This window comes from Aythya ferina (assembly GCF_964211825.1).
Source record: "Aythya ferina genome assembly, chromosome: 7".
Taxonomy (NCBI): Eukaryota; Metazoa; Chordata; class Aves; order Anseriformes; family Anatidae; genus Aythya; species Aythya ferina.
Window position 1 is genome coordinate 21,209,820 of NC_140302.1, and position 27,057 is coordinate 21,236,876.

The following is a 27,057-nucleotide window of genomic DNA, read 5'->3' on the forward strand; positions in this document are numbered from 1 at the left end:
CGCAGCGGGAGAAGCCAGGGGAGCACACGCAGGAGCAGCGCTGCCGGGCGATAGATGGGCTGGGGCCGGGGCCAGCCGGGCATTCCTCCCACAGGGCCCTCGCCGCCGCCGCCGCCACCCCAGCCCCGGGGCCTCTTTCCCCCGGGGAAAGGCAGCGGGGGGACCCGGCGCCCCCGAGCCCACTCCCGGCCCCGCTGCGCCCCGAGCCCCCCCCCAGCCCCTCCAGCCGGGCGGCACCCGCCGGGGCTGCTCCTACCTTCCCCGAGGCGGCGGCGGGCGCAGCCGGGACCGTGCACCGGGATCCCGGACGGGGAGGCTCCCCTCGCCCCTCAGCATGATGAGCGCCTCTCCCCTCCCCTCCCCTGCCGGCGCGCCTCGCCCTCGCCCTCCCCCGGCCGCCGGCGCCCCGCCGCGCTCCGCCGGCCCCCCGAGCCCCTCGGCGCCCCTCCGCCGAACGCAGGCAGCTCCCGGCGCGGCCCCGCTCCGCCTCTGGCCCCGGTTTCCGGGAGGGGCCCGCGGCCCGGCCCTCGCCCGCGGCCCGGCCCTCGCCCGCGGCCCAAGCCCCGGTCCCGGCCCCGGCCCCGGCCGCCGCCGCCATGGTGCCCCAGCAGCTGCGCCTCGGCGCCGCCGTGAGTGGGGCCGCGGAGGGAGGGACGCGGGGAAGGGGCGGGCGGCGGCGCCGCGGGGAAGGCCCGGGGTAGGGGCAGGCCGCGGGCAGGCCGCGGGCCCCGCAGGGGCACAGCCCCCGCCGCCGTGCGGCTCGCGGCCTGCCGGGCCGGGGAAGGGCAGGGATCGGAAGGGAAGGGACGGGAAGGGACGGGAAGCTTTCAGGGCGTAAGGGGTGGCTTTGGAAGTTGCCTAGGACCAACCCAGGCCTTCCCTCAGCGTCATTTTTCACTGTGGAGCCCCACAAACCTTTGAACCCCACTGCCGTAGCCTGCTTGCTGTTTTACCTTTTACTTTTTCTTTTTTTTTTTTTTTGAGAGACAGTTTAATAAAAAATCTTTGCAAAGAGGCTGTACTTTGTGGCTTTTCTCTTTGTTAGGAGCGTTCACCATGCAGTATGTACAAACACATTTCATAATCGTGTTTTTGTGAAATTAACTGAACGTCCTGTCAATTGTTTTCCACCCAAGTGGCGGCTGCAAAGTCCCAGCGAAGCCTGGAAGCTGACAGGAAGGTGCAGGAGCACTGAGCACTGCCGCATGCGGATCCCTGTCTGTTGCGCTCAGTTTCCTGTCAGTTTCCAGCCTTCAGCTCCTTGCAGCTCTGGTCTGGATCCCGGGCTCAGTTGAGGCATTCCCAGGGCAGTTTGTGCCAAAACGAGCACAGGGGCCTGCCTGGGGCTGGGCGCAGACAGGAGCACAGCCCTGTGAGCTGGGCAGGTACAGGGAAGGCTGAGTGGTGCCTGTTAAGGGAGCTGCATGATGAGGGGCCACGAGATGGGATTTTTTGTGTAGGACTGTGTTGCCTTTTTTTTTTTTTTTTTTTTTTTATGCGTTTATAGTTCAACCGCAGGAGTCAACATGAACAGTTCTCTGATGTGCACATTTCACTAGTGTGCCTTTACCTCAATGAAAAGGGTTAAAACAGGGTTGAAAGTTTTGCACCCTTTTCTGGATGCCAATGTCTCCTGCAAGTATGGTGCTGGGGAGTTGGCATCAACAGTTGACATTTCCTGTCTGCTGTCAGTCATGTGCAACGTTACTGCATTTACCGCGTATAAACTGCTAGTTTACAGGAGCTCTAATTTAGTTAGTGCTTTCCAAAAGTGAATCCAGGATGTTGGGATTGCTTAACTGTCAGTGATTTAAGTGTATCCCAAAGTACACTTGTTTTAGTACTTGTTTTAGTTTTGTGGTTTCAGTTTGTGGTGGTGTTTGGAAAAAAAAAAAAGTCCAACATTGGTGCAGAAGATAAAATACTCAAATAAGTTATGTAATTCTCAGGTTCATACTTTGATAAAATGTTTGGTAGTTACTTATTAGTTTAGAAAAAAAGTATGAAAACAACTGTGGTATGAGAGGGTTTATCAAATAGTGAAAGTAGTTACTTTAAATTTTCTTGACAGTTTTGCATGACCATACTTACATATGCATCTTTTAAAATCTCTTAGTTTGGACACAAAGCTTTGTTATCTACCTGTCTTTTACTACAGTTAAATACAGAATAAATTTTATGTATTCTGGATTGGGTTTTTTGTTTGTGGGGTAGGGGAGAAACCAGTCTTGAAATTTCATGTTAAGCAAAGGTCTGTTTGCACTCTCCTTCTAAAGTAGAAATATTCATGAGATTCTTTGTTGGAGTCCATTTTTATGTTTTACCTTAAAGTCAGGTCATCTTGGTACCACCCTGAGGCATGCAGGGCAGTCAGTAATTGTTCAGTCTGGGTCTCCACAAGTGCCTTCAGCACTGCTGGAGCTGCTGATGCATGAACATAGCTTTGGTGCAGTACTTATCTGTGCACACAAGGACTGGTGTGCACGCCACAGTATTGGTGCTGTACTGTGCCTTCAGAAAAGGATTGGCCTAAAAGTATTGGGACATCAGTCAAGGGTGGTTGGTTTTCTTCACCCTGAATTTATCGTTGAACTTTTAATGAGATCATTTGTTGTAACTTGGATGAGTGGTTTGATCTGGCTCTTGTGTAGTTTTAGAACACTTTGCAGCTGGACAGCTAGAAGGAAGATGTGAGATTAGGAATGAGAGAGAGGAGGTGGGATCAACTAAAGCCATTGCTTCCACTGAGAGAACTGCACATGTAACTGTATGCTGAAAAATGGAGATGACAGATTTGGGCTTTAGCTAGTGCTTGTTCATTTTGATGGCATTAAGATATGGGATTATTAGTAGTATTTAATAACATAATAAGTAATAATGGTCCAAAAATGTGTGGGAAAAATATTTCATTTCGTGGTATGACTATTGTGCCGATTAAACTGTATGTTTTTATAGGCATCTTATTTTGTATTTAGATAATCATTTCAATCAGCTTTCCAGCTATTTATGTAAGATCTAACAATCTCAAATGTTGTACCACAGCCAAAGAAAAAATTTTGCTCATCCTTGTTTATTATTTTAAATGTAGGCACGTCATTTTCTGTCCTCCAGCCTTCTGAAAGAGTAAATACTCTTCTTCTGAAAGAGGAAATATTCACCTTTTCTGTATAAGAGAGATTGTTTGAAAGTAAAGACCAAAAGTGTTTTAGCATCTTTTTTTTTTTTTAGCATCTGCATCTGTTAAGATTAAGTATTGGAACATCTGCGTATAAATTATTTATATAGTGATTTTTGACAGGTTGACAGTGTCTGTGAGAAACCATAGTTTCTTTGTCCTATATTATTTAGAAAATGTTCTGCTTTGTATGTTGCATATGATTTGGTTTAAACATATGTGAGAATTTGCACTTGATTGTGTGCTCAGTGTCTTTTATTTATTCATGATGCACGGTACTGATTTCTAGTTATGCTGTATCCAAATTACTCTAGCAGGTATATTGACTGCATTGTCATTTATTTATTTCCAGGCACGTGGCCATGGCGGCTATGATTCTGATTTCAGTGATGAGGAGAATGGAGAGAAGTCTGTGCAAAAGACTAAAAGGTAATGTAGTACAGAATTAATACTTTACATTGTGTGTTTTGTCCAAATGGTCTATTACTGTGTAAAAAATTATGCTGTGGTATGTAAAGTCTGGTGTTGAACTGATTTTTGAAAAATCAACCTCTGATTCCAGCATTTCCTCACACCAAGCTTGCCAGAGCATGTTGTCTCCCAGGGACAACTGATTAAAATCTGTTCTGCCATGACCATCTGGTGTCTATGTGCCTCTCGGTTCTTGGAGCAGTGTATTTCATTTTTCTGAGCATTAGCATGAACTGCTGGAGTTTGGCTGCTCCCTTCACTTCACTGTGATCCATCAGGAAATGTGAAACTGCTAGGAGAACAAGGCAAAAGAGGCCAAGTAGCTGCAGGCTTTGTAGATATAAAACACCTGCTTGGAGGAAGTGAAGAATTGCTACTAGTTTATTTATTTATTTATTTATTTTCATTGGGGTAGCTAATTTTCTTCATAGTAGTTCATATAGTGCTGTGTTTTGGATTTAGTGCTTAGAAATTAGTGCTGAAAACGCGTTTTACATGTAGTTGTTGAAGAGCAGTGCTTGCACACAGAGGGAAGGTCTTTTCTGCTTCTCATGCTGCCCTAGCAGTGAGGAAGCTGGGGGTGCACCAGCAGCTGGGAAGGAACACAGCCTGGACAGCTTACATCAGCTGACCAAAGGGATGTCCCATACCATATGATGTCATGCTCAGCAATAGAAGTTGGTAGAAGAAGGAAGAAGGGAGGATGTTTGGTGATATGACACGTGTCTTCCCAAGTAACCATTATGTTTGCTGGAGCTCTGCTTTCCTGGAAGTAGCTAAACAACTGCCTGCCGACGGGAAGCAGTGAATGAATTCCTTATCTCGCTTTGCTTGCACACATGCCACTTGCTTCACTTATTAAACTGTCTTTATCTCAAGTCATGAGTTTTCTCACTTTTATCTTTCCTGTTCTCTCCCCCATCCCACTGGGCAGGAAGTGAGGAAGTGGCTTGTGGTACTTAGCTGCCTACCAAGTTTAAACCACTAAAGTTTATTAATTTATGAAGAGACCTGGGAATTGTATTGGTGAATTATATTGTACTCAATCCTTGAAATGTAACTATGTATCTCTTATTTGAGACCATTTTGCCAATTCTTTCATTGGTTTGCACAATTAGTGACCTAAAATTTTGTAGTCTGATCTTATTAAGATTTATTTTTTTTTAATTTATGTATTTATTTTGCTTTGGCACCATAATCCTTGGACACTTTCTACACCATACTAAACGTTTTGCCTACATTATACATACATTTCTCATACCTTTTCCTGTCTCTTCCTTGCCTTGTTATTAGACTTTATTTAAGAAGGCTTTCTGGAAACTTTCCTAAGACTCTTGCATATTTTCCTTTGTAATGAAACTGAAGGAATGGTTTTCTAGTGTTTACATTCTGGGAAAAAGTCCGTGTTTTATTCACTGGAATAATAAAAGGCATTTATTTTATAAATATGGCTGTTCTCCAGTAAAACAGTGACTAATTTTGTTCAGTTTTGATTTTCTTTAAAAGGCCATTACACATTACACCATTCTGCTTCCTAGGTGGAACTAACCATCAGGAGCCTTTCAAAAATATCATTGCTACCCTTGTTCCGGCACACTGCTGCTGATTCCCAGTAGGGCTCTAATGTGGGTTCACTGCATATATGTATTTCTTTTTCTTACTCTATGATGATATTTATTTTCACTTTAAGGAAAATAGTAGTCTTAAGTTTTTTCTGTATTGCTGTTTTACAGAATCTCCTTATGGGAATTTTGTGCCTACAGGTCCTTTTGAGCAAATGATATGCTTAGTTTCTAGAGTCCTGTATCCCATAGCATAGAATATAAATTTCCTGGCCAACTGGCTACAGGTTTCTGACTTCCTTTCTTTCTGCCAGCTGATAATTATGGAAAAATCTCCTTCTTCACCTCTGCTGAGGAATGAAACTAACTAAATATACCTTATACTAAGCTGAAGTGTATTACTTTATATTTAACTTTTATTACTTTGTTAAATTTTGAATGTATTTTTTGCTGGCTACTGACATGTATGGTTCACAAGACAGTACTTAAATTAAATTTTAAATTACCATGCTTGCACTAAGAGAGGCAAAACTGTTTAATGAGGTGTTGAGACATTAGCATGAAAGGATGGGATAGTATTATTAACAGTCACTCTTATTCAGTGAACATATTGTCCTTCTTTTTTCTACTGGGCTGTGAAGCCTAGATATATAAAGGGCTTGAAATGCAGAGTTAGTCAGAAACTGTAGAAACTAGCATAGCAGGTTTTGTCACTTGAGTTAGTGCAAAATTTGGATATGGAAATGCTATTGCTTATGGAAAGTTTTTGACTAACATTTCTCCTTTTTTTTTTTCTCCCTTATCTGTAGCACAAAGGAAGAGAGCCTTCTGGTAAAGCCATTCCAAAAAGCAAAACAAGGCAGTGTGGCTCACAGACAATTTGCAGCTGAAGAATGGGATAGGTATCTTTAATCTGATGCTCTTGTGAGGCTTTTTTTCCTTAACGTAAAGGTAAATTTCACTCAAACGTATTTGTTATTAACAGGGAAGAAGCAAGAAAAAGAAGGTTTCACTTGATATCGATGGATGCTGTATCCTTCTATTTAATTATTCTTCAAGTTTGACATGGGTTGGAGGTTGGCTTCTATATATATGCTTACAGAGCATTTTTGGAGAAGAAAGATAGTTTTATAAACTTCTAGCAGCTGATTGAGGTTTTAAAGATGAAATTGCCTTGAAGTTCTGTATTTGGAAGGTAGCTTCTATAAGAGGTTATTAAGTAAAAGTTGCTAATTAATTCCTTTCTTTCTGGAAATTAACAACAGGTTTTTGAGAAAAAATTATTTCTGCTAAATATATAAAACATTTTTATTATTATTTTTGTTTTAAACTATCAGTAGAATAATTTAAATACTGATACAGAATCCTTAATTGCATTATTCAGTATGAAAGACATAAAAAGTTTGTGAGTGACTACATTTTATACTATGGTGGCAAAAGGGAGGATTTCCGACGTTCTGGGTAAGAACCATAAGCAGTCTTTCCCCTGAGTTCCTTAGAACCCCCTTGTTACATAAAGCTGTTAAACTGTATCTTAGGGGGAAGAGAGGGATGTGTGTGTGTATCAAACTACTAATTATTTTGGTCACAAGTAGTAATATAGTCATTGCAAATATCTGGAGCGCAAACTTGACTTGTTTCATTTTCCATCGTTTTTATAAAAGAACTTACCATGAGCTGAATTAATTCCTGTTTTGTTATATAAAAGGAAAGATGACAGGTAAGCATTAATTGAAGGTGTGTTGAGAAATATCTGGCAGTACCTTCAAAATATCAGTCTGGAACACTTTTCAAATCTTCAGAGTTGCTATCCATTGTCCAGAATAATGATATGCTTCTTTAGAGCTATCCATAACTGTCTTCGAAAAAAAATTTTCAGACAGAATGATGTCATCCACAGTTTCAGTGACCATTTACTACTGTGGATTTTTCATTTGGGAAATGGTATATGAGGGAGTAATACATTTTTAAATAGTTTAATTCCATAGTAATTCCTTTATACAGTGAGGTAGAGATAAAAACGATGAATACTGATGTTTACCAAATTACTATGTGACTGACTTTTCATGTTAATGTTATATCATACTAAAATAAAATTGCGTTCTTTTACAGAGCAAATGACAAGACAGATCTTGATATTATAAGAGAAAACCATAGATTCCTGTGGAATGAAGATGATGAAGCAGATATGAATTGGTACCTGGAACTATTATATAAAACATTGTATTTTTAGATCACTTTGTACTGAATTTGTATCCCCTATTTATTAAGAATTACTGTTCATACTTAGTGATCATTCTTTGATCTTTAATGCATTTAGCAATGAAAGACCTTTAAGAAGTTTAGTAACATCACTTAGTGGCAAAATGATATGGTGACAGAAAGAAGGAAAAAGTATTTGTGCATTCTCTGAGATGACTGTTCTGAAAATCCTGAAGGAACCCTTTCTTAAACAAGCAAACAACAACAAAAACAAAACAAAACAAAACACTTTAATTTGTGATTTTGTATATATATTTTAGATGCATTTTCCTGCTTTTGTGGAAATTGTCTCTTATCTCAAGGAGTGTATTTCTGTTGTATTTCTAGCTCTACAACTTCAGATGAAACAAAACATCTTTGTCTGGTTAATGTCATTAAAATATAAATTAAATAGTATTATGTTCTATATTTAATAAAAATAATACCTTTTTTACAGGGAGAAGAGACTTGCCAAGAAGTATTATGATAAATTATTCAAAGAATACTGTATAGCAGATCTCAGTAGATATAAAGAGAATAAGGTATGTTTCATTTTTGTAAATCATTTTGGTGTTAAAGTATGCCTTCTTTTTCTAACAACAACATAAATGTTGTGAAACCAGATTGTTAGTACCCCTTCCCTAGAAAGAGAGTTGAGAGAAACTGTCAGGTTATTTAATAAGCAGCAGCAGTTTTGAATCCAAGCATTGTCACTGCCCCAAAAATGTGCTTCTGTGGGAATAGAAACATTTCTCTCTGATGGGGTTTTATGAAGAGGTACATTGTGTGTAAGAAAGGCACAAAATGCAGAGAGGCTGGGGAGAGAAGGCTAAAGGGGTTTGTCTAGAGAGAAACATTTGATGAAGCCTAAAAAAACCTTGGGAATGTTACTGTTTTAAAAAAAAAAAAAAGTCTAAAAAGAGATAGTTTTGTACTTGAAGGGTGGCTGAAACAATTTTGGATATGCTTGTTCTAAAGCAGTATCTGTCGCTGCTTCTTCTTCTCTGTTTATGGAAACAAGATTTGTATTTTTTTGTAAATAAATAAAATTTCTTAAGAGAACCAAACAAATTCCAAGACCAGTTTTCCTTCCTAGCCAAAACAGTCTTTGTTGTTTCCAAGGTTTTGTCTAACCTTTTAGTCAAAAAGAGTATGTGAATTTTGTATTGTAATTTTGCAAAGTGTTGCTGAACTCAAATGCCTATTAGTGTTGTTAGCACATAGTAACAACCCAGCCCTGCGAACAGTGTCTATGTAAAGTTCTTTGAGACTATTTATAGTATTGAAAATTATACTCACTGGTAAATATTTGCAGGGACTAGGCTTAAACTCTAATATTAGGCAGAAAAGAGGACAGCCGTCTAAAGGTGATTAAACAGAAAAATACAAAATTAAATTATTTTATTTTCCTACAGTTTCATATCCCTCTGTATCTTGTCCCCACCCCCACCCCAACCTGAGTTTCCCTTGAGCATGCTTACAGATTTTGTTTCTTTCCTTACTGTGCCAAGTTTCCATATGCTTGCTATCTTTTGTGGGAAACTGTTTTGCCACAGTTTCCTATTTTTGTGTGTGTGTTGTGTGAACAGTATTCCCTTGTCAGACTTCAAATGTGACTGTCCTAACTTTGAGGTCACTCTGAATTCCTGTTTATGCTAGTAAGTCATTACCTATATTTTTGGAACTGCCATTTCAGCATAAGTGATACAGCAGGTAATTTGTTCTCTTTATTAGGTTATGCTTTCTGTCCTCAAATATGTTCTGACTATGCAAGAGTCCTTTCTCCAGTTCATTCTCAATTATTGATTTATCCATGCCCATGTTTGGTACAGAAGGATGCCAAAAGCAAGTTTTTTCTTGGGAGTCAGAAGTAGGCTGCTGATCAGTTCCTGTTCACACCAATGGAATGAAGCAAGTACTTTCAGATTTTTTCTGCCTCAATTCTTTTTCTGTTTTCCAGAAACTGAAGGCAGTTATCTTTAGCCCCTCGTGCCTTCTGTTTTGCAGTGCTGGTGCTATGAGAGGTGTAGGGTGGATGGCAAGCTTCTAAGCTGGTCAATCTTTTGTTTCATAGTTGATGATGCTTCTTTATATGCCGTTAGGTGGTGCTAAACTTGGCAATGAGTTTGTGTGTGTGTGTTTTTATCTATCTATTTATAAAAAGCTTTTATCAAAAAACATAGTTTGAGACTTGCCCATACATAGTCATCTGTCTTTTCACATATATAATTGTTTTTCTACTAGACGAAATCTTCTCGCCAGCTAATTCTTCTACAGACCTATGCATAGAGATTGTAGTTACGATCTCATTTAGAACATTTCTTCTGAGAAAATGAACTCAGTTGTCCTAAATAGCGGATAATGATAAGTATCATTTTTGTGGGAAGCACCCTGCTGAGGTCTGAAAAATCAGCAGACCATCTTGCCAAAGACAAGAAGTTCAAAAAGCAAACAATAAGAAGCCTTATACCTCCTGTGTACAGCTTCATTAAGTTGATATTTTTTGTTAAAGGAATTTCTGGGCCCAAGAGCATGCAAGGGGCAAGGCTGCTGCAGCTCCCTGCACCCAGTTCCAACCAGTAATGAGTCTGAAAATGTATTCCTCATAGGCACCCACACAGAGCACACATACACCCATGTAAGTGTATAATAATCATAGTTATTATTATGTACATACAATGTACACACAGGATCATCCACACAGATTGCAGACGTGAGCACAGAGCAGTCACACAAAGATAGTACCAATGGCATCATCCTGCTCCTTACCTTTCTATTACTCTGCATTTTTTCTTCCCCAAAGCTCTCAGAGTCCTTTTCTGCCTTGAGTTCATTCCCTAAATGTCCTGTAATAAATCCTGTGCAGTCCCAGAAAGCTCTTCCCCTGCGTGCCATGTTGTGTCTCACCCCTCCATCTGAAAGATGATCCAGAGAGCTGTTCCTGATGGCTCATTATGATGGGTTTCACACCTGGACAATGTGGCTGATGGTTCTGCCTGGACAGCCCTGGCAGTTCATTCCTCTGGAGTTGGTACCTTGGGTTTCTAACCAGTGTTGTGCTTCTATACCTCTCTGGGGTTGTGGAGGTGCACCTTTGATGGCCTGCTGGCTTCTGTGATGGGCCTTGAAGCAGCAGGGGTCAGGGTATTATTTGAGTTCTTTCTACTGCCATTGTCTCTCTGTGCTTCTTTGGGGGGTGTAGATGATCTTTTATCAAATTTAGTTAGCTTTTCTCAAATTAGTTCTTCCTAAAATTACATACCTGAAGTCAATAATAGAATTTCGTAGCCAGTTTTTAGTAACCTAAACATGGAGAAAAAGAGAAAAACCAAAGCTTATGTTCGTTAAGCAGAAGCCCATTCCTCCTCATCTGCACCTTACCTCATTACCGTGAAGGTGCACTGAATAAGGAAACATCTCTGGTAGAGTGACAACTGAACACCAAGGTCTTTTTTTAATGGTGCAACTCTCACAGTTTTGCTACATAAACAAGGATCTTTGCACACAGAGGATTACATTATTTTTTTTCTTTGTGTGTCGTCATTTCCTTTGCTTTTAATTTTACTGAGCAATGCCAAGGTGGTCCTAAGGTATGAGGCTGCTTGTAGACATTGGATAAATGTGCTTTGACAACTTTTGCCTTAGGTGTGTCTGCTACTCCTTACATTTCCCTAGATCAGATTTACTTGAGGTCAAGGTTGTCTTTGTACCTCTGCATCTTGTCTGCAACCTTTGAGGCTGATAAATGACCATCTGTGTATTGTCATATTTTAGCTCTATTGTCAATTTTGCTGTGCAGAAAGGGAGAGTGCTCTGCATATAAGTTTTACTTCGTTAGGTATTAGACTAGAAATGTTCTGTTTTCTTAGCCTTCGTATTTTTCCAGAAGGATTCTTATTTGCTGTCTCTGCTTTGTTTTGTAGCTCAACAGATTGGAAATGTCTGCCATTTGCTAAGAAATGAAATGCATCTGACAACTGGTCATTAAACAGAATATTTTATTCTTTTGCTGAGTTTTTTTTTTTCCCCCCAGATCTTTTTCAGATTTCTAGGCCAACTTGTCTTCCACTTGGTAATGTTAATATGTTCACTTTTGTCAGCATAGAAGGTTTTTCTGTGAAAAGAAAAATATTTAAAATATCTGTGGTATTTTTCCACAGTTTTGTTTAAATTTTAAATGTTGCTGCAGCTAATAAATGTTATGAAAGCAGTTTGCATTCGATTGAGAATTTAACTGTTTATGGATATTAAAAGATCTTTCATATTTTTTTAAACTGTCATTTCTTCATAAGTTAGCCATTTGATAGTCCCATAAAAACATTTTGGAGTTGCTCGACTGAGTCTTGGTCTACCTTGAAGGTAGAGAAATAGCTCATTCAGTATCTTGCTGAACTCATTTAACGAGGAAGGTGAGGCAGAATAACTGCTTCTGCTTTCCTTCATTTTGCAGGCTATTGATGAACCTACCCTATTTTTTATTTTTTATTTTTTCTATGTTGTTTAATCTGTTCCTTGTTTAGTTAGAGGACTTAAGTTGTTGCTTCGTTTTTATTTTATTGGTTTCTTCTTATCCGTTTTTGCTCTCCATCATTTTCCATTAGTTGGTGGAATAGTGATGGGCAAAAATTGAATTGCAGATAAGGACAGGTTTCATCCAAGCAGTAAACTGGGCTTCTGGTTGGTGGTTCTGGCTGCATATTTTCTTATTATTGTGGTCTCTTTTTTTCTTGATACTGTTGCAGAAATACTTTGTGAAGGATATCAAATTATTTATATCATAACAGGTCATGCTTGGACTGTGAGAGAAAATGCATAAAAGTACTGAAGTAGCAAAGGTGTGCATGGATAACCTGGTGACTAGGGAAGTGGAAGAGGGACTATAGAAAAGCATTTCACACATTATAGCCTACAGCACACACATGCAAAACTGATGCCAAAATACTGTTGACATTTAATCTTAAACTTGCAATATTTTTCAGTTGTATTACAAGCTTTTCAGAATTGGAATACCATTTAAAACAAGAATAAAAAAACACTGTAGATCAACTGTTGATTTCCATTATTGATATCTATCCCAATTTCCCGTTTGTTTTTCTGCCTGCTGTGAAACTTTTAAAAAGTTAATTCATGATAAAACACAGCATCTACTAGAATTTGAATTGCATGAGTAAGTTGGGATACTTTTGGTAACCAGAAAGAGAAAGATACTTTTAATTAACAGATAAAGAAATTAAATTTTAGTAACCAGAATTTAATGAATGAAATGCAGGACATCAGTCACTGAAAATAGACTTTATATTACGGAATATATTGACTGTTCAAAACTGATTTTGGTTCTTATCACAACAGTTTGGATTTAGATGGAGACACGAGAAAGAAGTAATTTCAGGAAAAGGTAATAATGCTCTCTTTCATTTTATATTGCATTTCACCTTGCCTTTTGCTTCTCTTGTTTCTTTTCAACATAATTATTTTGGATAGTATTTGACAATTTATGCTGATAAGTGTATCAGATGGTGATAGACAATAAATTGAGGTAGCTGTTAACTTCACTGTTTTATTCCACATAGCTCTAATCTACATAGATTTTTTTTTATAGAATCATAGAGGTTGGAAAAGACCTCCAAGATCATCTGGTCCAACCAACCCCCTACCACCAATATTACCATATCCCCAAGTACCACATCCAGCCTTTCCTTAAACACCCCCAGGGCCAGTGACTCCATCACCTCCCTGGGCAACCCATTCCAATGCCTAACCACCCTGAGAAGAAATTTCTCCCAATTTCCAATCTGACTGAACCTCCCCTGGCGCTACTTGAGGCCATTCCCTCCTATTGCTACTTATCTGCAAGGAGAAGCTGACTACCACTTCCTTTCAGGTAGCTGTAGAGAGCAATAAGGTCTCCCCTGAGCCTCCTTTTCTCCAGCCTAAATTAAGAGAACGCGTAATTTACTTTCGCAAGGTCAAATTTGTAATGAACACCAACATAATGCATTTGATGATGTAGAATGTCATGGATATATTTTTCAGCTGCTTCTCTCCAGTAGTTCTACATTTACTTATTAGTCTTCGATACCTTTAATTGAAGTCTCTGAATTCTTTTCTCAAAAGATCGTTTTTTAAAGTTTTTCCAACGTTGTTTTGGAACATGTTAACTTCTTAATTAAAGTACAACACACGACATCTGTTTCAGGCTAACCTGGTTTTGAAACCTTCAGTGAGAATGGTTGTCATCTCTTCCTATCCTGTCTCAAAATCAGCAACTTATTCTAGCTGACTCTGTATGTGGGTTGATAACGTTGTATTACTGGAACTTATACAGTGGTCCTCATTTCATTGCTTAGGGGCATGGAGTTTTCAACCGAACAAGCAAGAAAATTATGTGAACATATTGCTGTTCCTGGGGGTAGAATGCTTGTGCACCTTATGCAGTTTTCAGGAGTCATGCATGCACATGCAAGATAATTGAGTGGAGTGATACAGTTGATCAGAAAAGATTTGTAAACAGTTCTATTTATTATTATGCGTTACAAGAAATTAGAAATACAATGCTGTTGTGTTTTGTTTGTTTGTTTGTTTGTTTGTTTTCATCGTGTTTCTAAAGGTAGTTGTAGTCATATGTTGCTTTCAGCACTACAGATTATATTAACAGGTACCTAAATTTGATACAGTTGTATGTCTTATTGAACGAACACTTTTAAAAGATAACAGAAGTTAATGAGAAATTCATAATTTATGAATTATTGTGGCTTCGTCAGGGAGAAAAGAATTTAAAGATACATTGTACTTTTAATACCTGATACACTATTTTAAAATGCAGGAGAAAGTGCAGAATTACATGTTTTAAGTTTTCTAACGAAAAGTGTAAAGCTTGTAGAACAATTGGAACATAAGAATTGAGAAATGGTATCTCTCACCACTGAGGGGCGCAAGAATCCACCTGGCGTATGAGATGCTCTGGCTAAGTGCAGTTTGAAGTGGTTATTTAAGAAAGACATAACTAATGTCTTTCTTTTGCTATTTTCTAATATAAGTCAGTAATATAAATTACTTTAATCAATGTGTAATAAAGCATTAATACCTACCTTAACCTGGTCAGCTATGTATGAATGAATTATGATTCATATTTTAAAAAAGAGAGTATGTGCTTAATTTAGCTGTGACAGTAATAGTGGTGCTAAGAACTGCTGCTGGTGGATTGAGTTATGGTTTGGGGTATGTTAAGAAGGGAACATAGGAATGGGTTATTCACATTTGGTTGCTTTGTTTTACATGCCTTTCTTTGTAAGGTCATGGGGAAGGAGAGTTAGGATGAGTGAAAGGGGATTGTAACGATCTCTTCTCTGAAAAAAATATTTTTAATGACATTCTACAGTGATAAACACTATTGAAAAAAACTTCACGAACAGCAGAATTATTTATTCAAGTCAGGGCTTGAGCATGTGTTTTAAGCATTGCAGTGTGAAAGAAGAGGTTGAGAAAAGCCTGACCATTTGTATACATATATGGTATGAAGCAAGGATCTTCTTCTAAGAAAAAAAAAATGCACCATCATTTAAAATATTTAGATCATCATAAATATATGTAAATGTATAAGGTCACAGAATTATGGTGACCTACACAGTAAAGTCCTGGCTTACCTAGCAGTTCATTCCTTGCCTTAGCAATCTGAAGATACTGATTTTTTTCAAAGGACAAGGGGAAAAAACAAACCAAAAAAAAAAAAAAATTTGATTAAGTTCCCAAAAGTCTTAAATAGTATAAATTTTTCCTTGTTGATTTTCATTTTTTTATGATTGGTATAAATGATTCCAGATTATACAGGTTCCTGATAACCACACCTTTCATGGGGTTAAACATTTTGAAAATATATGAATTCAAAACTTTTTATAATGGCAGAATATAATTGCAGAACTGAAGTATCTGAGGACACTTCCAATCCATTAGTTAGCAGCTTAAACAGAATGTTCTGAGGTTAATCGTTCACAAACAGTCCTGCTTGTGAGCCTATTAATATAGATCCTTACTGCCAGCTCTGCATACAAATTAGTCCTCTGCGAAGTGAATATGTATGTCTTTATTACTGCAATATTGGGAACCCAGTGGTGTAAACAACATTGATTACATGTATGTTGTTTTAAAATCAGTGTTGTATTTAATATAATAAACCCAAGGAAACATTTAAAGCTGCTGCATGCTTTTTCACATAATTAAATTTATTTTTTAAAGTATAGTTTTTCTTAAAGGAAAGTGTTTATGGAAAGTCACTAAAATGCAAATTGTATGTCTAGTATATCAAGTAAATTTGTTAGGTAATAAGAATGTGGACATCTTAATCTTTTTTATTCATTGTACATTGGATAGATTATGTCATTAGAGATGTACGGCTGAATTGTACCTGCTGATACATCATGCTCTGATAAGTAACATTTAGGGCATACTATATATCCTAGTTCAGGATTAGGCTATTTTTTTTCCCCCCTTAAGATCTTCCTTCCTCTATGCAATGTAAAATGAAATTTTAGTTGTTCTTTCTTTGCAAATATGCAATATGAGACAAGTATGATTGTTTTGTCATTATAGTTATTGTTTCCTTAATCTAGGTTTTATTTTTAGGTTGGGGCTTTTTTCTTTGAAAGAAAATGAAAGCAAAAACTGAGCAAAACTGGAAATAACAACCCCAAGCCTAAGCATGTTAATCACTGAACCTTGTTTTGCAATATCTGATGTCTTTAAAGGTCAGTTTTCTTGTGGAAATAAGCACTGTGATGAGGAAGAAGGCCTGAAGAGCTGGGAGGTGAATTTTGGTTATGTTGAACATGGTGAAAAGAGGAATGCACTTGTGAAATTGAGTAAGTCAATCCTTCAAGGATATATAAACCTAAAAGAAGAACCTACTCTTGAAAAGCTATAGAGTGAGACCTAAAGATAATGATACTAGTTCATGAAAAGTGGAAAATAAGCTGTAGAATAGGAGTTAATTTTGTTAGATTAATTAAAGGTAGCAAAGGTCTTGATTTGTTGAGAATGGCTACTATTGTTATGTATGGCAAAGTTGTTACAGGTTGCGCACTTCATCCTGTATAATTCATGATGTCATAAAATTAGAATAATTTATAAGCTATTTTCTATACAGGCATGTCTGGGTTTATTGGACAATACTGACTTGCAAGGAAAGTTCATAATTTTCATTGCTTAATTTTGTGGTTTAGGAGTTTTTAGGGCTTTGGAACAGTCAAGTTTTTGTACACCTTCAGCTCAACTGAGGTTATTTTTACATCTTTTGTTTTCTTCCAAAAAGTCTAGCTTTAATTAACTTGCTTCCTTTTCTATTCTTATCTCTTGAGTGGGGTTTTCTTATTCAGTACATTTTGCTATACTCAGCAGATAATTAAACTTAGCAAAATTGACACAGTTTTTCTACGTAAAAGAAGCAAATAGTGTTTTTTCTTTTGTGCACAAAACACTCCAGGTGGCAACACTTGGTCTCTACTGAAGACGTAAGAGACTTGTGGATCTTCTGTACAATTGTAGAACAATTTGATCTGTTTATTAATAAGGTTCTTTTAGTTGTGCTTATCGAATACATGGCTATGGTATTCTCATTCTCTCTTTTTCAGGACTATGTCCAGAATGTTCCTACAAACTAAACTTCCATCACCGGTAATTAAATATTTTGAAAATATGGGGGATGAATTATTGATATGTTGCTAGTATGAATAACAGCAAATAAGGATAAAAGTTCAACTAGATAATTAGAAACTTAATTGACACTGAAGCATATTCTGTTCTGGAGTTCTTATAAAGTCATTGGCTTGATATTGTTGGGAGTTAGGTATTTTTGTGCTAATGAATTTACAAAACTTCCCAAACTAGGAGAATCTTCCTTCCCCCAAAGTTTCTTTTTCTTAGTTTTCGCCCAATAGTTATTTTTCTCTTCAGAAAGTTTATGAAAAACACCATCCTTTTATTTTACCTTTAGCTGTGTTTTAAGAATTGGAAAGCTTTTCCTTTGCTAAAAAATAGGATTATTATGTGTGTCATCAGTGCTTTGAAATTCTGAATTTAAGTATTTTTTCTTTGAGAATCACTCCTAATAACAGAGAAAACTACTCAACTTGGAACATATAAAATATGTGCATTAACACTTGCTTTGTTTTTGATTATCATCTCTAATCTTTTTGAATTTAACAGCTTTTCCAGTGTCATGGTTTTCTGGTCCTTGAAGTGGTCTCAGTTGTATGGCTTCATTGCTAAATTATCTAAACAGCATGTGAAAGTAAAACCTTTGAGCTAGGAAACTACTGTTTCTGTTTTAAATGAAAGGTGTGTCTAGATGGATTTATACATAAAAGGTAGTTTATTTTAAAAGATAATTCATATTCAGTTTCATTAAAGTGCTGTGTGGGCACATGCTAAGGACAATTAACTAACTGAGGTTTGTTTGACTTGTTTATTTTTTACTAAAATTGTAAAACCACATGATTTCAAAAAAAGCACGATCAAGCATATTTTCTCTTAGTTGGCTTCAGAGCAGTACATACTCAGAAATAATTTTCCTGACTGTTTTAGATTAAGAAGCAGCAAAAAATCCTTACGTTCATACAGTAAGCCTACATAAGTCACATGGAAAATAAAATACATGGTTTGTTGATGTGCAGCAGATCTTAGGCCTGAGATTCTTCTGCGTCAGATGATTTTTTTGTTTTGTTTTGTTTTGTTTAACTAATGATAAGCTTCAGAAAAAAATGGCAACTGTTTGAATTAAATACCTAAGATTTACTCTTGCTTGAAGGGTATATATACCAAAGAAGATGTACTTTTTATTTTTTTTTTAAAGGAGGAAAGAAATCAAAGCAAGCAAGAAAAGAGGCACAGCTGTACTGAGCACTAAAGAACCAAAAGTTAAGAAGACAAAATTATCTCGTTCAACAAAAAAGAAGTCAAAAAAAAAAAACCATAAAGGTACATTTAAATTTTAAACCTTCAATATTATTAAAAAAAAAAAAAAAAAAAAAAAGATGAATGTTAATTTTACCATACCCAAATAGGTATGTAAATAGATAGGCAAAATATGTAGATATGCAATTGTTTCTAGACTGTAACATAGGTGGTCAAAAAGATACATTTTTTATGTTAAAGAAAAAGATATATGTGAAAAAAAAAAAAGAAAGATTCATTTCTTACATTATATAGAGAGGAAGAACCTTTTGAGAAATGTTTATTGCTACAAAAATTTGTTCAAGAATTGGATATTATATTAGATTGTACATTGTCCAAAAATCAGATGTTGCATACCAGAGAGGTTCTGAAGTACTTAATTCCTTGAGGAGTTGAAAGCCTTTTGGAAATGTAAGATAACCTTTTTACACCCCGGATCTTGGGATAACTTATTTGAGCTCAAACAGATGATCTTTGAACTTATGAAAAGAAATGCTTTGCTTCAGTGTTTACTTTGGTTTTTTGAATGTAATGGAGTATGTATGCATGTGCACGTTTATGTGTAATTTGTTGTAACAGAAGTATCCTTTGTAAACATTTTAAGATAACAGATAAAACCAAGATAAGCTTACTATTTTTTAAATTGTTCTTGTGTTTCTTTCTAGATGAGGTTTCTTCGGAAGATTCAGATAATTCTGATAAAGGTAGAGTATTTCATTATCTTCTGCATCTTTGTTTTTATAAGTTGAATTATTTCATATACATTTGTCGTTGGTCTTAGCATTCATTGGCAGTTCTAATATTTGATAAGATGGCAAGAAGGCTGTGTTGAAAACAAGCAGAGATAGTAAGGTTCAACATAATTACTTATAAATATTGGAGAAAATATAAGGAATTTTAAGAAGAAAATCTTTAAGGAAAGAAGAAAAGTGTGGTTGTATACACAATGAAAATAGTCCAGAAAATAAAGGGGTAGATTGTTCCAGAAAAGAGCAGACAGCGCAACAGTACCCCAATTATTGTTAATAATTGGACGGTTCCAGGTATGTAAATATGTGCTGCGTAAATAAAGTACTTTTCTAATACAGTAAGTACTACAATTCCTTTCATCGAACAATAGAAATATCTACTGAACTCACAAAATTAATAGGAGAGTACTGGGAGGAGACACCATGCCAAAAAAATTCTAGGCTTTAATAAAAGTCTTCCAGCTATAACTAGTAGTACCTCAGAGATGCATTGCAGATGGATGTGCTCAGAGTCTCAGTGACTGCTTAGGCAGTGGTTATCTTTGTATCTCAGTAATTCTAGTACCCAATTTCTTTCCGGGTGAAATAAGCCCCATCTTCTGGTCGTCCTTATTCATGCTGCAGAGTCTCAAGAAAGGACTTAATGTTTCTGTTTGTTGCTGTGCTGTGCAATATACTTTGAGGAATGTCCTAGACAAGGAAGGATACAGGGTAGAGATACAGGAAGACCCAAAGCAGTTTTCTGAAAACTTGGATCATGCCCAAAAGTCTCCATGGAAAGCTTTATTGGAAGATTTTAGAATGGTGGTGGTTTTGTTTTGTTTGTTTTGTTTTGTTTTCTGTAAGTCAAGGCATATTTCTGATAATGAGACTTTCTTGTTTTTCACTCCTTTTGTATACTTACATGGAATAATTTATGTAATAATCTATATTTTCTGGCAATTTCACTGATACATTACCATTGATGTGTCATTCAAGGAGTAAACTAATTCATTCATTTAATATCACAAGTTATATTGTAATACAACTGTATTGTAATAAAGTAGTTGTTATTATAAAACTGCTGTTTTACCAAGATCAGTGTTCTGACATGATTTTTACTATGTTTGGCCAAAATATCAGTCACTGATACCTGAGTCTTCTTGGTGCTGTATTGAATAAGACTAGAAAATGTTTTCATTTTTACTTTCAAAGTAAAGCATTTTTTTTGTTCTTGGGGTTAAAATGAAAAGTTTCTCCTACCTACTTATTTATTATAAATAAGTAAATAAATAAATTCTTTCAAAACTTATTACGTAAGCACTCTAAATTTTTTAACAGATTCAGAAAACAGTGATGTGCAAGATGGTCCTTCAGATGCTGATTTTTGGAAAGGCCCTCTACAAGAAACAGATGAAAAATCACGGTTAGTTCATCACAGTTAACATTTATCTGGTATTGTGATCATTTGGAACTGCAAAGGCAGAAACTGAGTGTTTTAATGACTCTGACATTTAAAGTTATGTCAAATCGTCTATGTAGTGAATCTAGGAATGTTTTTTTATATAAGAGGACACATACAGAGCACTGGTGGATAAACCTTTGTCAAGTTGCTACATTATCACTGCTGTTTTATCTGCTACTGTCCTGTTAACTATCTTAGACAGTCAAACTATCATGACAGTCAAATCACTGCTGTTGTACAGAAGAGGAAATGTGAAGGGTAGGGGAATGTATTGAATCAAAGTGAGTCAAGGTGATCTATACCGGGTACATAATTTAGACATATTCTGACCAGAAATCTGCTGAATGTTTTTCATACAAAGATTTATCTCCTAGATACAGATCAAAAGCAGAACTTTCTTTGACATATTTTTATTTTTCTACAGGGAAGAAGAGTTTGATGAATACTTTCAAGACTTGTTTCTCTGAAATTTGAAATTGATGTAGGTTGATTTTCTTCATTAATTGTCTAGGGACAATTAGGGACCAGAAATGTCTTTCTGAGAGCATACCTTTTCCACGGTCACTCCATATGAACCATCTGACTGGATTATCTTTGCAGAAGGCTTCAGGGCTAAAAGCTTTCTTTTTTTTTTTTGTCGTAAGCTGAGTACTCATGAAATATGAGAAATATTTTTTCAGTTCATAGCAAAAGATTTATGACACCCTATCGTAAAAATTGGAAGAAGGTAAACAAGCAAGAAAATAGTTTATTGACAGTATACCACAGAAGTAGGCTGTTCTTTATTTTATCCCAAAATTCAATTGCCAGATTTTTGTAAAGTGCATTTTAGAAGACTCTATTACTGGTTTAAAAACATACACTTTATTATATTCATGTTTGTAATTTATTAAACAAGAGTTAATAGCTTTGAAGTTATCAGTCATGTAGACTTCAATATTCAGGTATTAGCCTGTGTAAGTATTTTTAAATGCCATTAGAGAAGTTCATTTTTGTCAACGGTGTATTTTATTTGAATTTAAGTAAGTCATATCTGAAATGTCTCCCCTGCTCTTTAAAAAGTTTTCATTGTGACCTTATTTTAAATTTTATTTATAATATGATGTGACTGGTAATTCCACTCCTTACTAAAAATCTGAATGGCTGTTGAAATCTTTGATTTAATAAAGTGTGTGGCTTGCTGCTCAAGAGGTACACGTGGCTTGTATGTTATCTGTGGTTTCTGATCTCCTTAGCATTGATAGAATGTTAATCCTTCTTTAAAGTGTAATCCTGAATATACAAGTAAAGAATGTATAGTGCTTGAGAAACCTACTGGATTCATCTCTGTTTTCAAATTGAAACACAACTTTAAGCATTCTTTATTGCATATTTCCAAAGAAACAGTCTGCACACGAATAGTTACGGTGGCCATTTTCTTTGTTGGATGAAAATTACTTTGGATAAAAAGGACAAACTCTTGAATTAAGTGTCCATGTAATACAAGTTGAGGAAAGTTAACATTACAGAAAATGTATTTTTATAAACGTTTTCCACTGTAGATATATTTGTAGAAAGTATTTATGGTAAGTATTTTATGTGGAAAATGTAACAGAGATGGTTGCAGTGTATTTATGAACATACTACAAGTACTCATGAATGAGTAGACAACTATTTACAAGTATTTCTTAACATAATTACATTTTAGGCAGTTTTTACTTACATAATAGATGACAGTACAAGGACATATTTAGGGTGTCCTTGAATAACAAATAAACGTAGCCTTGCATGAAGGCTTCTTTAGGTAAGAAGGTGGATTTAAAGGTTAATTCTCTGTCATCTTGCAAGCTTGGTTGAGAGCCAAATCCAATCTGCAGCAATCTGCTTACATGTATGCAACTTGCCCAAACAGGCTTTTGTAGAATGTGTTGCTGTATTTGTTGCTGCAAGTGTTGCATATTAGGTGTATGTGCTGGATAACTAACTTTGTTGTGAGACCTCAAAATATATTTATAAAATGTTACAGCATATATATTAAATACATAATTTAATACAGTTTGAATAAAATTACATGATGAAACAACCTTGGAGTACCTTTCTTTTGTATCTACATTTAATACAGAATAATACACAATATCCAGTTTTGTGTCATAACTACATTTGCATAAAATATTTGGCCCATTTGTAAATAATGATGTAATAAGTGGGAAACTTTTAATTTAGAGTGATAGTTGTACACAGTATCTATCTTTGTACAGCATCTTATAGAGGTATATAAGCGAGCAAATCTTTACATCACTCTCCCTTCTCTTGATGCTGAGGGCCCTTCAGAGAAAAAAAAAGAAAAGTGTAGGGTTCTGCTTTGTTTAAAGGGGGCAGGATTGAGTCTGTATGCCAAAATCATTTCTTGCAGGAATCATCCTTGATATCCAGCTCCTCTTAGGTTTGGAACTGGTTCCAGTGAATATTCAGATCTGTGCACAGTACAGTAGCCATTTTCCTTCCTTTATCTGCAGGAGGACCTGACTTCATGTGACCTGAGTAGAAAGCATTGAGTGGTCTCTGTCGTGCTTCAAGAACAGAAGGTTTTTGTAGAGAGGTTTTTTTTTTTTATACAAAGAGCTGATTTGTATGCAGTCTGTCTTGGTTGTGGAAAGGCAGATAATGTAAATTCTGATGTTCTACTTCTGCTGTCATCTTGCTCCCAAGATTAAACTGGTGCCAGTTCATTGGTTTTCAAATACTAGAAAATTCTGTTCATTTACTGTATTTTTAAAATGGTACATTGGGAGTACGAGCTTTTTAAAATGCATTTGAATGTAGAACCTTCTATAGATATAGTGGTATAGGTATCACGGTAAATTCTCACTTACATGTTTCTGGTGTACCTTTTTAGATTTTTAAAATAAAAGGTGTTAAGTTTAGGAACTATGGGCAGAGCCATTTGCACATGGGCAAAGAAGCGGCTTCTCCAAGCTATAACTATAATTTGCAGATTTATCCATGGTAGTTTTGAAAAAAAACTGTACCATGGCCCTGCTGTTTATAGATATGAGCCAGAGAATTGCGTTTAGCTCTCCTAAAGTGAAGGAAATGCTTGCACTAGAACTGTATTTAGTACTGGGTATGATGCAAAAGGACACAATGCCAGATTAAGGAAATACACATAATATAAAAATCTAAATATACATGTTATGAAAATTGCAATTTTTTGATTAAATTGTACATGTTAGGTTTCATTCAGTAATTTAATATAAGATCTACCAAAATTATTTATATTTTTCCTGGAACGTGTGCAGAAGTTACATATTTTAATAAAAATACTGTATATAAATTGAGTGACATGAAAAAGTATTTAGAGCACACAGTAACTTATTTTGCACCAATATTTTTTCATTTGTCTTTTGATTTTTCAGTTTTTAATTGTAACTGTTTCTTTTACTCCAGTGAAAACTATTTCCAACAAATGGCAAGTGTTTAAGAGGATTGTAAAGAGATTGATCTATACTATTCTATGCGAAGCAGAAATCCACTGGGGCTCATTGAAGTTCTTTCTCGATATCTTTTCTGTAGCAGAAACAGTGTCTTTGAGACAAATTACAAAATTATACATGTTTTGGATTTTCCGTCCTCTCCACCTCCACCACCACCTCCAGCTGCATTTTCAGCTATAAAAAAAAAAAAAAAAAAAAGTAAAGTGAGTATTTCCTGTTACTTTTAGTTGCTCTCATTCCTTGTATAAAAAGTGTTGCTTCTGTTATAAGGATATTATGTGTGTTTGACCTTCTGAAAATTGAAAGTGTTTTTGCTACTTGTCTGGGAAAATGGAATATGCAACAACAGTACACACTATAAGTACATGTAAGTATATGACGTACCAGTTGATACCCCATTTCTTAAAGGACCAAACACACTGAACCACTCTTCCTGGAAAGTTTCAGTAGTTTATATAACTCTCTCCCACACATAACAAAACTGAAGTATGCAAGCCATGCAAAAGAAACTCTTGGTTCAATATCATCTTTGAAATTATTTTTGAAGGAGATAATACAAAATTTAATTTGACCTAATTGTATGAACTTTGATCCAACCCTGCATGAATCCCTTGGTAATAATCAGTTAAGAGAAAGACTGCTTAAATATTTCTTATCTATAGCTACTGATTCTGTTAATATCTCACTCAAATGATTCCACAGATGTTTATTGGTCACAGTTAAGATTCTTCCAATGTAATAAATTGTGTTTCCAGATTCATTTAAGGTAAGATACCAATATTAGAATTAAAACTTACATTTGAAAGCTGTGGATCACCATGTTACTAGGTCATTTTCGACCCTTTCCACCTGCATTGAAACATGTCACATAATCAGTGTCCTACCCTCTGTAATTTGTGGATATAATCAACACTATGTTACTAAATATGTATTTTATTTTCTTAGTTAAATACTGTATACTGTTTTAGTTTCTGTTCTGAACTTTCCACTGTAGTGGTTCAGCAAGTATGTTTATTTTGTTTTCTGTCTACTGAATGGCTCAGAATAGCCAGGTCAGTGTGATCTAGAGAAATGACCGTGGTTCAGCATGCATCATGTTATTGTTTGTATGAACTGATTTAACAAACGCATATATTTACATGGCCTTGATTTGACAGTGTCAGATCTGTTCTTCACAAATGTGCATGGCCTCATTCCAATGCACATTTTAAAAGAGACAAAATAATTCACTTGTATTTTTTTATACTAACTATGATATGCAAAGAAGACCAGATCTTTAACTCCTGTAAATCAGTCTGTCCATGCCAGCCTGTGTAAAGTTCCCTGTGGGAAAATATTTCTTTCCCTAAGTCAGTGATTTAACTGACTCCAAAATACCAATGATATGAGATGGTCCTGCCTTCAGGTGGGAATATCAGTATATGATTCTTCCTAAAGTTCTAAATTCCTAAACTATTACTTTATTTCTAGCTAAGAGGAACCTTAAGAACATAGACTTGAGTAACTATCTTCTTTGCTAAAAAAGCAAATATGTAATGAGGTTTGGCTTTTGCTGGTATTTCTGTGAAACTCAGATGCTTACATCCCAGTGTTCATATTCAGAACCAGCTAGTTCTCAGCAATAAATTAATAAAATGATAAGATTAATTGGGGAAAAAAAAAAAAAAAAGCCTTTTAAAATAAAACAGAGAGAGAATGGAGTGGGCTTAATTCCTATGAGATTGTAAGTGGTATCACAGTGTGAAAAATATTTCGTATAGTTTTATTGTAAGTTGTTTAACAGTTCATGTAGGAATATACATGCTAACTGTTTGGAGGATAATGTTTAATTTGGCCTGATAAAATACAATGCATTTTAAACTTTAAAAAATGTGTTTGTACAGTAATAACTTGACTCAGATCTTTTTCAAAAATCTGCCCTGATTAAATCATGTAGCTTACAGTGCTTTCTTAATAAGTACAGGAACATTTTTAAAATTTTAGCCTATTAACAATTTTTTTAGGAGCCAATAACTTTCTAGTTCTGCTTCAAATTCTGACAGTAACTTGATGGGTAGCCTTGAATAACCTCTCTTTTGTGTGAAATCTGGAAAATACTCACCTATTTCCCACAGACACTGATCAACAAATAGATTATTCAGTACTGTTTTGTTTTACAGATGCAATATAAACTGTAAGAGTAAACTAACTGTTCTTTAAATTAGCTGACAATGAATCATTCTCTAGAAATCACAATTTGTTTTTTAATCTCTGAATTTCTTCAGTCATCTCAGCTGATTACCAGAGCTCATGCTCCACATGTAACACAGAATAAAAGTAACTGACTAATTTCACTCTTACACTTGGGTGATAGGTTCTCAGTTTCTATAAAATGAGATTATCTTCTGGGTTATCATATGCAAAGCCATACTTTCAATTTAAGGACTTGGGCTCTCTTAGATTAGTATTAAATTTGTACTATGAGAGCATATTTTAACCAAGGAACCAATGACAGGAAACTAGAGCCAAAAACTTTATCTCAAACTTGGAAGAGGAGCGGGGATGTTCCAAAAACACACTGTCCATTCTCATCCCTTTTCCTTAAGTTTTTGTTTTTAGCTTAAACAAAGCATTTGAATACATTTGAGGCTGATGCCATGCAGAATTTTGATACATCTCATATTTCAGGTGGTTGTAACGTTGACAGATAAATAGAGGTGATTAATTACATTCAGTTTTACGTCTTAAGAAAAAAGAAATTTTACATTCCCTTCACTTCTGTTATAAATATTTTCTGTAATCATGCAGTTTAGAAAATGAGGTCAGTGTACTGGATTTGTGTCATCTTGAAAGGTTACTCCTCTTTCAACTAAGGATAAAGCTAATTTGGCTAAATCAGAACTCACATATCATTAGTGTTAAGAATATTGCACAAGTGTATTGCATGTGTGAATTTTACAGAGAGAGAACATGTTGACTGCCTTACATATACATGAAGGAAAATCTTAGAAGTTATTTA

At 36.1% G+C, this 27,057-nt stretch overlaps 2 protein-coding genes across 2 annotated transcripts in view; one reads left to right on the forward strand and one right to left on the reverse strand.

Annotated features, from left to right (window-relative positions):
* The first annotated feature begins 380 nt into the window (after positions 1 to 380).
* Positions 381 to 21,780, forward strand: LOC311439341 (protein FRA10AC1 homolog). Its single transcript, XM_084524901.1, has 14 exons — positions 381 to 629; positions 3,528 to 3,604; positions 6,018 to 6,110; positions 6,194 to 6,239; positions 6,593 to 6,669; positions 7,321 to 7,404; positions 7,907 to 7,991; positions 12,799 to 12,844; positions 16,191 to 16,304; positions 17,073 to 17,115; positions 18,293 to 18,417; positions 19,059 to 19,097; positions 20,463 to 20,547; positions 21,011 to 21,780. Exons 1-14 carry the CDS (start codon positions 597 to 599, stop codon positions 21,051 to 21,053), a joined length of 990 nt encoding a protein of 329 aa, XP_084381027.1. The 5' UTR covers positions 381 to 596; the 3' UTR covers positions 21,054 to 21,780.
* Positions 21,781 to 23,200: 1,420 nt separating this feature from the next.
* PDE6C (phosphodiesterase 6C) overlaps positions 23,201 to 27,057 on the reverse strand; it is a gene marked incomplete at its 5' end in the record, with an annotated part of 31,514 nt that continues 27,657 nt past the window's right edge. The window contains one exon of the mRNA XM_084524902.1: positions 23,201 to 24,233. Coding sequence (XP_084381028.1) covers positions 24,163 to 24,233 — 71 coding nt within the window. The 3' untranslated portion in view covers positions 23,201 to 24,162. The remainder of the gene's footprint in view (positions 24,234 to 27,057) is intronic.